General features: G+C 60.8%; 2 protein-coding genes across 6 annotated transcripts in view; one reads left to right on the top strand and one right to left on the bottom strand.

Annotated features, from left to right (window-relative positions):
- Lama5 (laminin subunit alpha 5) overlaps positions 1-4,575 on the top strand; it is a 60,285-nt gene extending 55,710 nt beyond the window's left edge. For both annotated transcript variants that reach the window (XM_013070782.3, XM_087197689.1), the window contains 18 exons: positions 58-211; positions 341-474; positions 548-710; positions 790-912; positions 986-1,134; positions 1,222-1,354; positions 1,433-1,576; positions 1,743-1,873; positions 1,969-2,142; positions 2,218-2,353; positions 2,458-2,603; positions 2,671-2,863; positions 2,949-3,113; positions 3,195-3,348; positions 3,426-3,559; positions 3,639-3,732; positions 3,867-3,986; positions 4,119-4,575. In XM_013070782.3, coding sequence (XP_012926236.1) covers positions 58-211; positions 341-474; positions 548-710; positions 790-912; positions 986-1,134; positions 1,222-1,354; positions 1,433-1,576; positions 1,743-1,873; positions 1,969-2,142; positions 2,218-2,353; positions 2,458-2,603; positions 2,671-2,863; positions 2,949-3,113; positions 3,195-3,348; positions 3,426-3,559; positions 3,639-3,732; positions 3,867-3,986; positions 4,119-4,258 — 2,587 coding nt within the window. In that variant the 3' untranslated portion in view covers positions 4,259-4,575. The remainder of the gene's footprint in view (positions 1-57; positions 212-340; positions 475-547; positions 711-789; positions 913-985; positions 1,135-1,221; positions 1,355-1,432; positions 1,577-1,742; positions 1,874-1,968; positions 2,143-2,217; positions 2,354-2,457; positions 2,604-2,670; positions 2,864-2,948; positions 3,114-3,194; positions 3,349-3,425; positions 3,560-3,638; positions 3,733-3,866; positions 3,987-4,118) is intronic.
- Positions 4,576-4,704: 129 nt separating this feature from the next.
- Adrm1 (ADRM1 26S proteasome ubiquitin receptor) lies at positions 4,705-10,627 on the bottom strand. 4 transcript variants are annotated; one of them, XM_087197696.1, is made up of 10 exons: positions 10,606-10,627; positions 9,345-9,558; positions 8,512-8,628; positions 7,115-7,238; positions 6,786-6,872; positions 6,086-6,167; positions 5,630-5,862; positions 5,296-5,453; positions 5,028-5,130; positions 4,705-4,930 (listed from the first exon to the last, which is right to left on the bottom strand). In XM_087197696.1, exons 2-10 carry the CDS (start codon positions 9,555-9,557, stop codon positions 4,824-4,826), a joined length of 1,224 nt encoding a protein of 407 aa, XP_087053822.1. In that variant the 5' UTR covers position 9,558; positions 10,606-10,627; the 3' UTR covers positions 4,705-4,823. The 4 variants fall into 4 exon arrangements, with proteins under 4 accessions (XP_087053822.1, XP_004841062.1, XP_004841063.1 ...); XM_004841005.4 differs by lacking the exon at positions 10,606-10,627 and adding an exon at positions 10,042-10,173; XM_004841006.4 differs by lacking the exon at positions 10,606-10,627 and adding an exon at positions 9,764-9,905.
- Positions 10,628-12,920: the final 2,293 nt, after the last annotated feature.

Genomic DNA, 12,920 nt, shown 5'->3' on the forward strand with positions numbered 1-12,920 from the left:
ACCCTCGCTGTGGGGTCCTGTCTACAGCTCACTCCGTACCTTTGCCTCTGCCCCCAGGACCCTCCAGTTTGGCCACATGTCCGTCACGGTGGAGGATCCAGCAGTCCAGGAGACTAAGGGGGATGCGGTGGCCCCTGGGGTGGAGGGACTGCTCAGCCTGCGGCCTGACGACTTTGTCTTCTACGTGGGCGGGTACCCCAGTGGCTTCACGGTGAGCCTGGCCCTGCCCGGGACAGTCTGGGAACGGCTGCAGCCCTGCCTCTTGCGTCCTGTCCTGCTCTGTCCTGCTGGTATGCCCTGGCTGGGTCGGAGGAGCCCTTACTGTTCACTGTGCCCACAGCCCCCTGCGCCCCTCCGCTTCCCTGGCTACCGGGGCTGCATTGAATTGGACACGCTGAATGAGGAGGTGGTCAGTCTGTACAACTTCGAGAGGACCTTCCGGCTGGACACAGCTGTGGACAGGCCTTGTGCCCGGTACGTACATACATACAGCCCAGCCCCGCCTGCCCCCCACCTTCCCCACTGACCCGGAAACTGTCACCTGCAGCTCCAAGTCCACAGGGGACCCGTGGCTCACGGATGGCTCTTTCCTGGATGGCACTGGCTTTGCCCGCATCAGCTTTGAGAGGCAGCTGACCACCACCAAGCGCTTCGACCAGGAGCTGCGGCTCGTGTCCTACAACGGCATCATCTTCTTCCTGAAGCACCAGGCACGGCCCTGGCGCCCGCGCACCCACCCACCGCCCCAGCCTCACCCCGTGCTGACCCTGGCCCGTCCTTGTCCCCTAGGGCCAGTTCCTGTGCCTGGCAATGCTCAAAGGCAACCTCGTGCTCCTGTACGACCTTGGCACGGGTCTGAAGGAGGCTCCTCCCCTGCAGCCGCCTCCTCCCCTGACCACGGCCAGCAAGGCGGTGAGTCTGCACCTAAGGGTCAGGGAGGCCCTGCGGCTGCAGCGTGGCCTGAAGCCTCCGCCGTGCCCCGCAGATCCAGGTGTTCCTGCTGGCCGGCAGCCGAGAGCGCATACTGGTGCGCGTGGACAGGACCACAGTGTTCAGCGTGGAGCAGAGCAACACGCTGGACATGGCCAGCGCCTACTACCTGGGAGGGGTGCCGCCTGAGCAACTGCCGTCAAGGTGAGGGAGCAGTGCTTGGCAGCGGCACCCAGGGTGGCCGGGCAGGGCTGGGGGTGGGGGGACTGACCACGCCCCTGGCCCTTGCAGCCTGCGCAGACTCTTCCCCTCCGGGGGCTCCATCCGTGGCTGCATCAAGGGGATCAAAGCTCTGGGCAAATACGTGGACCTCAAGAGGCTGAACACCACAGGCGTCAGCGCTGGCTGCACGGCAGACCTGCTGGTGAGCCACCCACCGTGCAGCCTGGGCAGGGCACCGTCCTCTCCTGGAGAGGTTGGCACTCAAGGCCCCCCCCTGCAGGTGGGGCGCACCGTGACTTTCCATGGCCATGGCTTCCTGCCTCTGGCGCTCCCCGATGTGGCACCCCTCACCGGCGACATCTACTCTGGCATTGGCTTCCGCAGCACCCAGGACAGTGGTCTGCTCTACCACCGAGCGTCCCTGGTGAGGCCACCACGCCCACCACCCGCAGCCCTCCCCGGGCCCTGGTCCCACCTGATGCGGGCTGCTGCTTGCTCACTGTAGTAACAGTCTGGGGGCCTAAGTGGCGGGAGGGAGAGAGGGAGTCTGGGCTCTCAGCCTGCCCAGCTGACCTGGCCACTGTCCCCAGGATGGGCTGTGCCAGGTGTCCCTGCAGCAAGGCCACGTGACATTGCGGCTTATGAGGACAGAGCTGAAGACACGAGCGGTCTTCAACGATGGTGCCCCCCACTACGCTGCCTTCTATAGCAATGCCACAGGGTGAGCCCTGCCTACCCCGCCTCGCTACTGGGGCCCAGCTGGCCCTATAGGCCGAGGCAGGCAGGGCTGGGGAATGACTGCCCTTGTGCCTCCAGGGTCTGGCTGTATGTGGACGACCAGCTACAGCAGACAAGGCCTCACCGGGGGCCACCTCCCAGGCAGCAACCCCCGACTGAGGAGCCCCCACAGCTCCTCCTGGGGGGCCTGTCTGAGTCCGCCTCCTCCTTCCGCAACTTCAGCGGCTGCATCAGCAATGTCTTTGTCCAGCGGTGAGTAACGGGCGTGCGCGGTGAGGTCCCCGTTGACCCGAGGCCACTGCCGACTGACCTCCTAGCCTCCTCCAGGCTCCAGGGGCCGCAGCGAGTGTTTGACCTGCAGCAGAACCTGGGCAGCGTCAACGTGAGCACCGGCTGTGCCCTGGGCCTGCACAGCCAGTCCCCGGGGCCGGAAGCTCAAGGGCTGCGGGCTGTGGCTCGGAAGGTGAGGCCCGGGTGCTGCGGGGCCGAGCTGGGGTGGGTGGAAGGGCAGCCCTCGCAGGTGCCCTCGTCGGTCCCATCCCATTCTGTCCCGTCCTGTCCCTCCAGAGCTCCCGCCGCAGCCGCCAGCCTAGCCAGGACCCTGCGTGCACGCCACCTCTGCAGCTCAACGTGACCCGAGATGCCTTCCAGCTTGGGGGTCCCCGTCCCAGTCACCTGGAGTTTGCAGACCTCCTGGACCCCCGCAGGGACCGGTAAGGCGCAGCCAGGCCCGGCTGGTTTGCAGGGGCCACTGAGGCTGACCCTGTGCTTGGCTTCCAGGTTTCAGCTCTCCATGCTTGCCCGCCCTCACGCCCTCCACGGCCTCCTGCTCTTCGCTGCGCCGCTGGCAGCCAGCAGCCCCTCCCTGGCTGTCTTCCTGAGCCACGGGCGGTTTGTCGCACAGACCGGAGGGCCTGAACCCCACCTTCGTGTCCAGAGCCGCCAGCGTGCGCGGGCTGGCAAGTGGCACACAGTGAGGAGCCAGGGCCAGGATGCGGGTGGGGCGGGCGGGGCCCTGGGTGCACCCTGCTGAGCTGCTCCTCGGCCCTCGTCCCCAGGTCTCTGTGCGCTGGGAGAAGGGTCAGCTCCAGCTCCTCACAGATGGGGTCCAGGCCTGGAGCCGCGAGTGGCCCCGCCATCGGGCCGGGAGGGCAGAGGGCCTGCGGCCCCACACCCTCTTTGTGGGGGGCCTCCCGGCCGCCAGCCACAGCTCCCACCTGCCGGTGAGGACCCTCCTGCCCCGCCCAGCCCCACCGGCCTGGTGCTGTCCCCCCCACCAGTGACCCCAGCCATTTGTCCCACAGGTGACTGTCGGATTCAGTGGCTGTGTGAAGAGACTGCAGTTGGACGGGCGGCCCTTGGGGGCCCCCACTCGGATGGTGGGGGTCACGCCCTGTACCCCAGGCCCCCTGGAACATGGCCTGTTTTTCCCCGACAGTGGAGGAGTTGTCACCCTAGGTCTGGGGGCAGGGGAGGGGCTCTGGGAGGTTGTGCCCGGCTGGGCCCTCCACTCTGACCAGGGCTCCTCCACACAGAACCCCTGGGGGCCACCCTGCCCCACGTGAGCCTGGAGCTGGAGGTGCGGCCCCTGGCAGCCACTGGGCTGATCTTCCACCTGGGCCAGGCCCAGGGCCCCCCCTACCTGAAGCTACAGATGTTCAAGAAGCAGGTGAACAGGGTGTGGTACCAGAGCAGGGGTCCCCAACTCTGGTGACTGGGGTGACAGGCCTGACCCTCCCCCACCTCAGGTCTTGCTGCGAGCAGATGACGGGGCAGGTGAATTTTCCACGTGGGTGACACGCCCTGCAGCACTGTGTGATGGGCAGTGGCACCGACTAGCTGGTGAGTGGGTCCCTTCCTGTGCCCAAGGGCGGGCAGCTGGGGTGGGGGACTCGGCAGGGGCAGCCTCAGCCCCCGCACCATAGCTCGCCTGCGGGACTGGCTGGGCTGGGAGCACCCATGAAAGTCTCCTGCAGCCAACAAGGGCAGGGACGTGCTCCGGCTGGAGGTCGACACACAGAGCAACCACACCATGGGCCCCACGGCATCAGCTGTAGCTGACAGCCCAGCACCTCTGCATCTGGGGGGCCTGCCTGGTGAGTGGCCTCGGTCCAGGTGGGGGACGCACTTGGCACTGGGTAGACCTGCTCCCAGCCCACCGCCTCAGTAAAGGCAGCTGAGACAGGAAGGATCCACCCTCATCGGTCCTGTCCTCTCTGCATCCCCAGAGACCATGGCTACAGAGTCTGAGCTCCCTGCCTTCCGGGGCTGCATGAGGAAGCTGGTGGTGAACCGGACCCCCGTCACTGTGACTCACTCTGCAGGCGTCCAGGGGGCAGTCGGGGCCAGTGGCTGCCCGGTCACATAGTGTGGCCAGCGGGCCCTCCAGCAACTTTTCTGACAGGCAGGTGCAGTGGCAGGACCGGCTGACCACACCCAAGCGCCTTAGGCCTCATGCACTTCCACATTCAGTAGTTTCATAGGCACATTGTGGGTATTTATCTATAGATTCTCCGGGTGACAGGTCTTATTTCTGGAAATGGATTAAATTATCTTTTTAAATGAAAGGGTAGAATACTGTAAAATGGGTTTTATACTTTTACCTCCCTCCCACAAATTTTTAAGCAGTTTGAGATGTGTAACATCACTGGTTCCTTCAAGACAAAAATTAAAAAGTATTCTGTTTGCGTGTGTCAGCCTAAGAGATTCACAGGTGGGGCTAAGCGTCCACCCGACCTGGCCGAGTCAGAAGGCAGTGGGAACTGGGTGCGACCATCGGCCTCCCATGCAGGGGACAAAGAAAGACCAGAGGTGGCAGGTAAAAGAAAGGACTTTTATTTATTAGTCGGAACAGGATCAGGATAGGCAGCAAATCACAACCGCTACAGAGTCACGTGACTAAGAATTCAGTTCCTTAAACGGCATCAAATAACTTAATCGAGACTCATATCTTCTTCTTCGTCTTTCTTGTCTTTTGCATCGCCCTCTTTCTGCTCAGATTTGGCATTGTTCTGCATAGCTTTGGCAAATGCTTCCACATCTGAAACACATTTAAAACACCACTGAACCCTTGCCCAGGGGCTGCTGCTCAAAGGGGACAGGAGGTCAGAGCCAGAGGGGACAGGGCTGGCACTTACCGCCCTTGTTGGCGGCCTCCACCGCCTCTGCAGGCAGCCCGAACTGGCACATGAGGGGGCCCAGCTGCCCCGAAGCCAAGGCTGCACTGAACATGCCCAGGGCCTGCAAGAAGAGCCACATGCCGAAGCTAAATGCTGGGGGCACCAGCAGCCCCGGCACAGCCCAGAGACCCTGCCAGGATGTGGGCAATGCCTGAGCGCTGGCTTGCCATGTGCCAATGTCACAGGTGCACGCAGCACACTGAGGCGGGCAGGGGTCCTCCCCTACCTGCTGGAACTGAGGGGAAGTCAGCGTGTTCTGGATCTCGTCTGCGGTCTGGGGCAGTGACTCCCCCGATGGCAGGTAGGGCAACAGGCGCTCCTGGACGTCTGCGTTGGCAAGGATGGGAGCCATGATCTCTGGCGTCAGCACACTGGCCAGGTCCACTAGGGCACAAGCACACAGCCATCAGCAGCTGGGCGCTAGCCCAGGCAGGAACACAGTGTGAGGTGCAGAGTGGGGCCTCCACAGGGCAGCAAGCGGGGACTTGCTCGGCCCAGTGCCTCAGAGCCAGGAAGCAGACACAAAGGGGCGCCCCGCCCACCCTCTGCGTGCCCTTTACCTTGCTGGCCGCCTCCTGGCCCGGCTGGCACATTCATAGTGGCCAGGATGCTCTGGAGGTCGCTCAGCTGGATGGGCTGGGTTGGGCTGGCTGCCGTGCTGGTTCCGTTACCTGAACTGGGCGCAGGACTCGGGCTGGTCGCTGAGGCAGCTGCTGGGGCAGAAGGGGCTGGGGTGGCGCGGGCAGAAGAGGTGGTAGAGGATGGGGTGACCGCTGCCGACTGGCTCCGGGAGCTGGGAAGAGCGAGGGCACTGCTAGAGCAGCGAGGCTCCCACCAGGTGCCTGTTCCACGAGGGCGACTGACGGTGAGGGCACGGGCTCCAAGGAGCAGGCGCAGCCACGAGGACCCTCGCCCGAGCCTACTCCGTCCACCCCATCTGCTTTGCGGGGCTGTGGAAGCGGGGACAGTGGCTGACAGGAGATGCCTGTGTGGCAGGCCGGGTGCTGTGGGCTCACCTGGACGAAGAGCTGCTCGCCGGAGGCCCGCCGCTCCCCAGTAAACTGGCCAGGCCTGGTCCAGTCAGGGCCCCAAGCCCACCTAAGCAGCAAGGACACGTGTGCTGAGGGCATTGCATGACCCTGCCCACATGCGCAGGGAAGGAAGTAAACATGGGAGGCAGTCTCAGGAAGCAGTGGTGATGTTCCAATCCCAGTCAAGGTTTATTCTGCTGAGCCAGACCACTTCTGTCCTATCCCACTGCACTACCACATTCAGGCCAAATCCTGGCCAATGTACCAGCTGCTTCCTAAGGGTCCAGCATATGTACCTGCACCACACCACGAGCTGTTGGTGGCAGGCCAACCTGGGAACCCCGGGCAGAAGCCCAGAGCTCATACCCTCCAGTCCTGCCCTCAGCAAGCTGCGCCCCTGAATATGAGCTGGGGTCCCCCCAGGGGCCTGGAGAGCCCCTGCCCCCAGCCATGGATGCACAGGGAATACACGCAGAGGCTGCTCAGCCAGCACCAACAAACACTTCAAGGAAACACTGGGTTCAAATGCAAGCACAGGGGCTGGGGATGTAGCTCAGTGGTTCTGCCACCTGCCTCGCAAGCGCAAGGACCCAAATTCGATCCCCAGTACCAAAAAAACCAAAACAAGAAACAAATGCAGGCACAGGGAAGAAGCCTGCTTCTGAAAACCAGGATGCGGCCTTACCCAGCCCTCCAAGGCCAGCCGGTCCGATGAGCTGCATGAGCTGGCTGTGACTCATGTTCCCCAGCAGGCTCTGCAGGCTGCCCTCACCTGGAAAACACAGGGCTCAGTCAGGGCCTCCTGTGGCCTGGGCCGCCTGTGCAGGTACCATGGTTCACAGGGAAGACACCAGGCCCCATAACTAAACAGGGAGCAGCACCAGACAAGAGGCAGCGGGGCCGAGCGTGTCTCACCCAATGAAGGCTAGAACTGCAAACAGGGGCTCTAATTTATCATCTGCTAGGTGCTTAGAAAACACTGGCCTACACTACCAAGCCCAAGGCAACTGTTACCGCCCAGTGCGGAGAGCTCGTGGCCTCCACTTCCACTCGCCCCCAGTGCCCCAGGCATCGGCGGGTTGTTCAGATACTCGTTGACCTTCCGGCAGTGCTCCTCGTCCTGATCAGTCTTGGGCTCCTGCAGGGAGACAAGAGAAGAGCCCCAGCTGAGCAGCCCACATGAGGCACTGGCTTCTGAGGGCTTGCTGCTGCCCGGTCACAGGGCTCTCAGCACGGCCCAGAGCAGACAGGACCAGCCCAGATGGTTGACAGGGCTGCAGCAGCACCTGAGCACTCTGCCATCCCCACCGGCTGCGATCACAGGTGCTGGATGGCATCTACTGCACCATGGGAAGGGCAGGGCTCAGAGCCACCAGGCCAAGCCCTCTCCCCTTAGCAGTCTCCTATCCTCTACCAGTGATCACAACCCACGTCACACCTCTGCCCAAGGGGGGAATGGGGCCCCCAGACAGCTCAGCCCACAGGTCCCCCAGAACCCACAACATCCGTGAGCACCTGCTATGAACCCTGACGGATTCAGGGTACACAATCCCTGCTGCCTTCCTGGCAAAGGGGCAAGAAAAGCATTAAATAAGGAAAACCAGGAAAAATAAAGAGGTAGAAGGAGATGAAAGTTCAACAGCATAGTAGAACTAGAGCAGGTGGCAAACCACGCCCACTCCCGTTTGTAAATAAGTTTACTGGGACTCAGCCAGGCCCATCACACTGTAAGGTCCTCAGCTGCTTTCCCCTTAGTGTTGGGGGCAGGCAGCAGGCCAACATCTGCAGAGGAACTGAAGCAACATCTCTCCAGACTGCAAACGCGTGTGTACATGCTTCTGAGTGCACATACCACTTGTGGCTTTAACCTACAAGTAGCAAGCTCATGCCCAGGGAAGACCCATGTCCTGGGGCATTCACTGCCACACTGCCTGTGCAGGTGCAAGAAAGAAACATGCCTGATGGCCACGAACAAGTGGCAGAGTGAGTAGTGGCTCCCAGAAGCATCTATGGTAAGAGGGGCCTGCAGTGACTCACAGGCCTCCAGCACACACTGTGAAGGAGTCTGGGGAGGATGCTCCATGTAAGAACACAGCAAGAAGACCCTGCCCCCAAGGTTACCCCCGCCTCTGCTCTGGGGCCTCAGGAACCCACCGGGAGGGGGGAGAGGTGGACGTGGGAACTAGAAGCAGTGAAACCACTGTCGACACCTCAGTAAGGCAGGCGCGCACCTGGAAAGGCACCTGGACCCCAGGCATGTGCCTCAGACAGGCAAGGGAGTCCCCTCCCACTCCCTACATCCCGGGCACACCAGGTCAGCACAGCTATGTGCCAAAACCAATTCTACCCCGGGTACACTGGATTGCATGAAGGCAAAAAACCTAAAACGCAAAGCAAACCCTCCCATGTACCTGCATCCAAAAGAAGAGCCGCTTGGACCCTGCCTTGAACTTGAGCACGTAGACCCTCCCACTGGGGCACTGAGGCACACGCTTGAACTCACAGTCATCGGGGAATATAATCAGGTCCTGACAACCCCAAGAACAGAAGTCAGCCTCGTGCGCACACGCGCTGCCAGGCCCCTGGCTCTCAGAAAATCTCTGGAGCCCGAGTCTCAGGCTACACAGACATGGCAGTCACCAGTCGGTCCCCACAGGTGCCAGGTCATGGTCAGACTCTCTGAGGAGAAGGGCAGACCCTACGGGACGCTCAGGAGAGGGGCCGGGGTGCCATCAGCTCTTACAAGACTTTAACAGAGACATTTTGAAAGCAGCTCTCCAGGATGAGGTAAAAGTCAACTGATTTCCTCTCAAGTGGAACAGAGAGCAAAGAACTCGAAAGAAAAGTGATAATAAAGCTTTCTCTTGCTGAGGGCTGTGATGAAGGTCAGGACTTCGACACAACTTCTGCAATGGCAGTCGGGTAAGATTTCTCAGACCAGGGACACGGACTGACAAACGCCTTCAGCTAGTTTTGCCATCCAGTGAGCATAATGTCACTAGGTGCTAAATCTTTTGGACTACGGTCATGGCACAACACATGCCTACAGGGGTGGGAGCGTCTCTGTCATCCATGAGACCAGCTGCACACCAACCAGCTGATCACAGTACCCCGCTGCAGTCCCCGCGAACCCCAAGTCCCTGCAACATGGGAAGCCTCAGGTGCACGTCAGAGAGCAGCAAGACGCCCTCCCAGCCTATCGGACTGCCTCACCGGGCCACCTTTTGGGTTAACAGGCACTCACGTCCTCCACGGTCCCAGAGGTCCTATCTTTCCAGCAGAAGTGAATGAGCGAGTCGTCCGTTTGCTGGATGTACACGAGCCCTTTCCGTTTATCCGGGGTGACTGTAGTTCCTTTTAATGACATTTTGCCCGCCCGGAACTCTACCAGATACTTGTTGGAGGAGCCCCGAGAGCCAGGCACCAGGCTTGGGAAGAGAGCGCCTGAAGTCGTCATCCTGAAAGAGCAGAGGTGCTCTGAGACCGGGCGCTGCCGTGGGCACTATCGCCGAAAGCCTGATTCCCCCTGGGACGGGGCGCCAGTGCCAGGGCTGCCCGCGGGCCAGACTGCCCAGTCCGCAGGGCGCGCGGCCGGCGGCTAAGGCCGGGCTCCCCTGCCCCTGCCCCTGCCCTTCCCTGCATACTCCTTAACCGCGCCAGCACCTCTGGCTCCCGAGCCTCGCCGACGTCACTGTGCGCACTCGCGACGCCTCTCGCGTTCAAGCCCGGCTGGGCCGGAGGGAGCCCGGCGCAAGAAGCGGCTGACAGCGTCTCCGCGGGGCGCCGCCTCGGGGCGCCCTCGCTCGGCTTCCGCGGCCGCCCACCCGCCCGCCCGCCCGCCGAGCCCTTGCCGGCGTCCTCGGGCCGTGCCGGGCGAGGAAGCACTGGAGAGCCCCGAGGACACTGCCCGCCGCCCGGTGGCCCTGAGCCCGGCCACGAACCTGTCTGCCCCCACACTCGGCTGAGAGACGCTGTCCAGGCTCGCTCTTCCTTCTCGGCGCCTGCCGGGCCCCGCCGGAAACCCGCGCTCGGCCCGCCTCGTCCGCCGTTCTCGCTACCGATTGGGCCTCGTCAGCCCCGCGGCCAGCCCCGTCCCGCCCTCGATTGGCCTGCGTGGCCGCCCATCGCGCCTACTCGACTACGGCCCACCCCCGCGCCGGCGGCTCCCTTCCGGCGGAAGCGCGGATCCGCAGCGCGCGGGCCAGAGCGGCCCCTATTGTTTGCTGTGTCATCGGGGAGCGGCGACGGCCCCTGGCGGCGGCGGCGGCGGTGGCGGCAGCACTCAGCCCTCGGCCGAGAAGACCACCGAGCGTTGCGGGCGGGCGGGGGGGGTAGGCCCGGCGTGCCCGGGCTTCGGCTGTGGTGGGCCCCAGGGCCGTGTCCCCGCCGGGCACCCGCCCGAGCCCGTAGGAAGCCAGCCTTTCTGACGTTCGCTATCCCCGCGCCAGGTGCCAGGGCGAGGTAGAGCCTGCAGTCAGAGGTTGCAAGGTAGGATTGAGTCTTACGAGCTAGGAGCTAGGAAAGCAGCGGCGGCTCCGAGTCAGCGAGAGTTCATTTGACCCCAGGGAAAGCCACGGCAGTGGGAGACGGCGCGGGAGCGCCAGCCCGATCGCGTATGCTTGCGGGCGCGGGGTCCCCGGAGGTCGCTCCCTGCCTCCGGCCGCTCCGCGCCTTGCCGCACCGCGCAGGACGCTGCTGGCCTTCCCCCCCCCCCCCCGCGCGCTCCCAGGGTGTCCAGAGTTGGGGCCCCCGCGCTGGCCCAGCTGCCTTCCACTGAGCCGCACTGGATCCTGCAGAAGTGCAACACTGCTCCGGGTCCTTCTCGTTCTTTGGCCCATCTTTTACATTTCTTTTTTTCAGATGTGACAGTTTTAGGGAATTAAAAAACAATACACACGTAGTGGGCCCATGCCCTCCCCAGCCCCCATTTATCTCCACCTCTCTCCCCCTCCCCAGAGCCAAGCTATTGTGAATCTGTGTGGCTTCCCCGTGCTTGCTTCGTAATTCACTAGGTATACACGAAATTTGTGTGTTCCTTAGTTTTCACAAAAGTACAGAAGTATTTTTTCACTCAGCATTGCTTTCAAGAAGTGTTCATGCTGACACAGTAGCGCTAACACTCATTTTAGCTCCTTGTAATACTATAATGTGGAACGTTTTGCACTTTGTTTACCTGTTGATTTCTCGGTGGACACTGTCCTATTTAGTTTTCATCTTTTCACTATTATAATGCTTCAATTTTAAAAATTTAGTTTGATTTAAAAATTCACCCTGGGAAAATGTAGCTGTTTTTCATTACAATGTTTGTTTTCTGCAATGCTGGGAATTGAACCTAGGGCCTCACCCATGTTAGGCAAGTCCTCTACCACTGAGCTACACCCCAGCCCTAATTTTTTTTTTTTTTTTTTTTTGGTACCAGGGATCGAACTCGGGTCCTTGAACCCTATTTTTAATCAATATTTTTTAAATGTGTTTCTCTTAATTCCTAACAGGTAAATATCGATACATTATGCCTACATTCTGAAAAGCTCCTTGGGGTTCCAGGGTCCGTGTTCTACCACTGAGCTACACTCCCAGCTTCAATAGTTTTTAAGAATCCAAAAGCTTCCAAAGGACAGGTGGGGTGAGTGTGGCCAACACACAGCCTCGCTGTAATTATTGACCGTTGCTACTGATGTAGCCCCGTAGGCTGTGCTGCAGACATGTCCCATGAAAGGAGGAGGGGAAATAAAACCCAGCCTGTTTTGTTTGTTTTTTTGTTTTTTGGTACCGGGGATGGAACTTGGGACCTTGCGCTTTCAAGGCAGGCAGCGGAACCACTGAGCTACATCCCCGGCCCCCAGCCTGGTTTTTAGGCAAGCTGCACTTGTTTTGTTTTTAGGCAGGTGTCACTTGTTCAAAGTAATGAAATGTTAAAAAAGCTGCCGGTAGAGGCCATGGGAGACCCACTCTTCAGAACCCATACATGCTTCCTCCAAGGCCTTGCACTCAGCACTTCCTCCACGTAAACCAGGGGAGCCTTGTAGCCTGAGGTGGCTCAGAAAGAGCAGAATTTCTTCTGCATTCCAAGGGATGCTTCCTGTGCTTTGCTGCGGTAGGCAGGCATTGTGCGGCCGGGCTGGGTGTCCATTCCCATCTGCAGGGCTGGTGGAGGGCTCCAGTGTAGCCTGCACAGAACACCTGTCACACAGCCACGGGAGCTCAGCACTCAGTCCCCGGCTGTGGCACAGCCAGGAATTGTGCACCGTGACGCACATAGGAGGGATCTGAGAGGAGCCTGGCAGCAGCTACTCAAACACTGACCTGGCCTGTGCTAAGCTGGAGGGTGGCATCTGCAAAATGTCTTCAGCTTCTCAGCCATGGGCGTGGGATGAACCAGTTAGATTCTCCAAGGGCAGTTGTTTCTACTAATCCTGTTTAACAAAGAATCAAAATCAAAAAGGGCTGAGAAAAAAAGGGCTGGGCTGTAGCTCAGTGACCACTTGTCTTGCAAGCATGAGGTCCTGGTTTAACCCCTAGCACTGCAGAAACACCAACTACAAAACTGACTGCAGAGAGAACAAATCTGGCCGCTCTCCAGGTCCCAGATGGAAGGAGGCCATGGAGGCTCGAGGGCCCCAGGCACAGAAGCAAAGTGGCCCTTGGTGTGGCCAGGGCGTTCCCCAGGAGGGTTCCCCAGATGGCAGAGGTGCACCGGAAAAGCTGCTCACACCATTATTCCTGAGGGAAATGCAAATTAAAACTCACTCTTTAGAATGGTTAAAGCAAAGTGGCCCTTGGTGTGGCCAGGGCGTTCCCCAGGAGGGTTCCCCAGATGGCA

The sequence above is a fragment of the Heterocephalus glaber genome, unplaced genomic scaffold (assembly GCF_053883595.1).
Source record: "Heterocephalus glaber isolate CG9 unplaced genomic scaffold, H.glaber_assembly_v1.0 deba00001673, whole genome shotgun sequence".
In the NCBI taxonomy this organism is placed as follows: Eukaryota; Metazoa; Chordata; class Mammalia; order Rodentia; family Bathyergidae; genus Heterocephalus; species Heterocephalus glaber.

Coding starts and splice junctions, on each gene's coding strand:
- Adrm1 (XM_087197696.1), bottom strand. CDS start 9,557: ATGACGACTTCAGGCGCTCTCTTCCCAAGCCTGGTGCCTGGCTCTCGG. Junction 8,629..9,344: donor CCTCTGGGACCGTGGAGGAC/GTGAGTGCCTGT, acceptor TGGGGTTGTCAG/GACCTGATTATATTCCCCGA. Junction 5,454..5,629: donor GCCAGGAGGCGGCCAGCAAG/GTAAAGGGCACG, acceptor CTTGTGCCCTAG/TGGACCTGGCCAGTGTGCTG.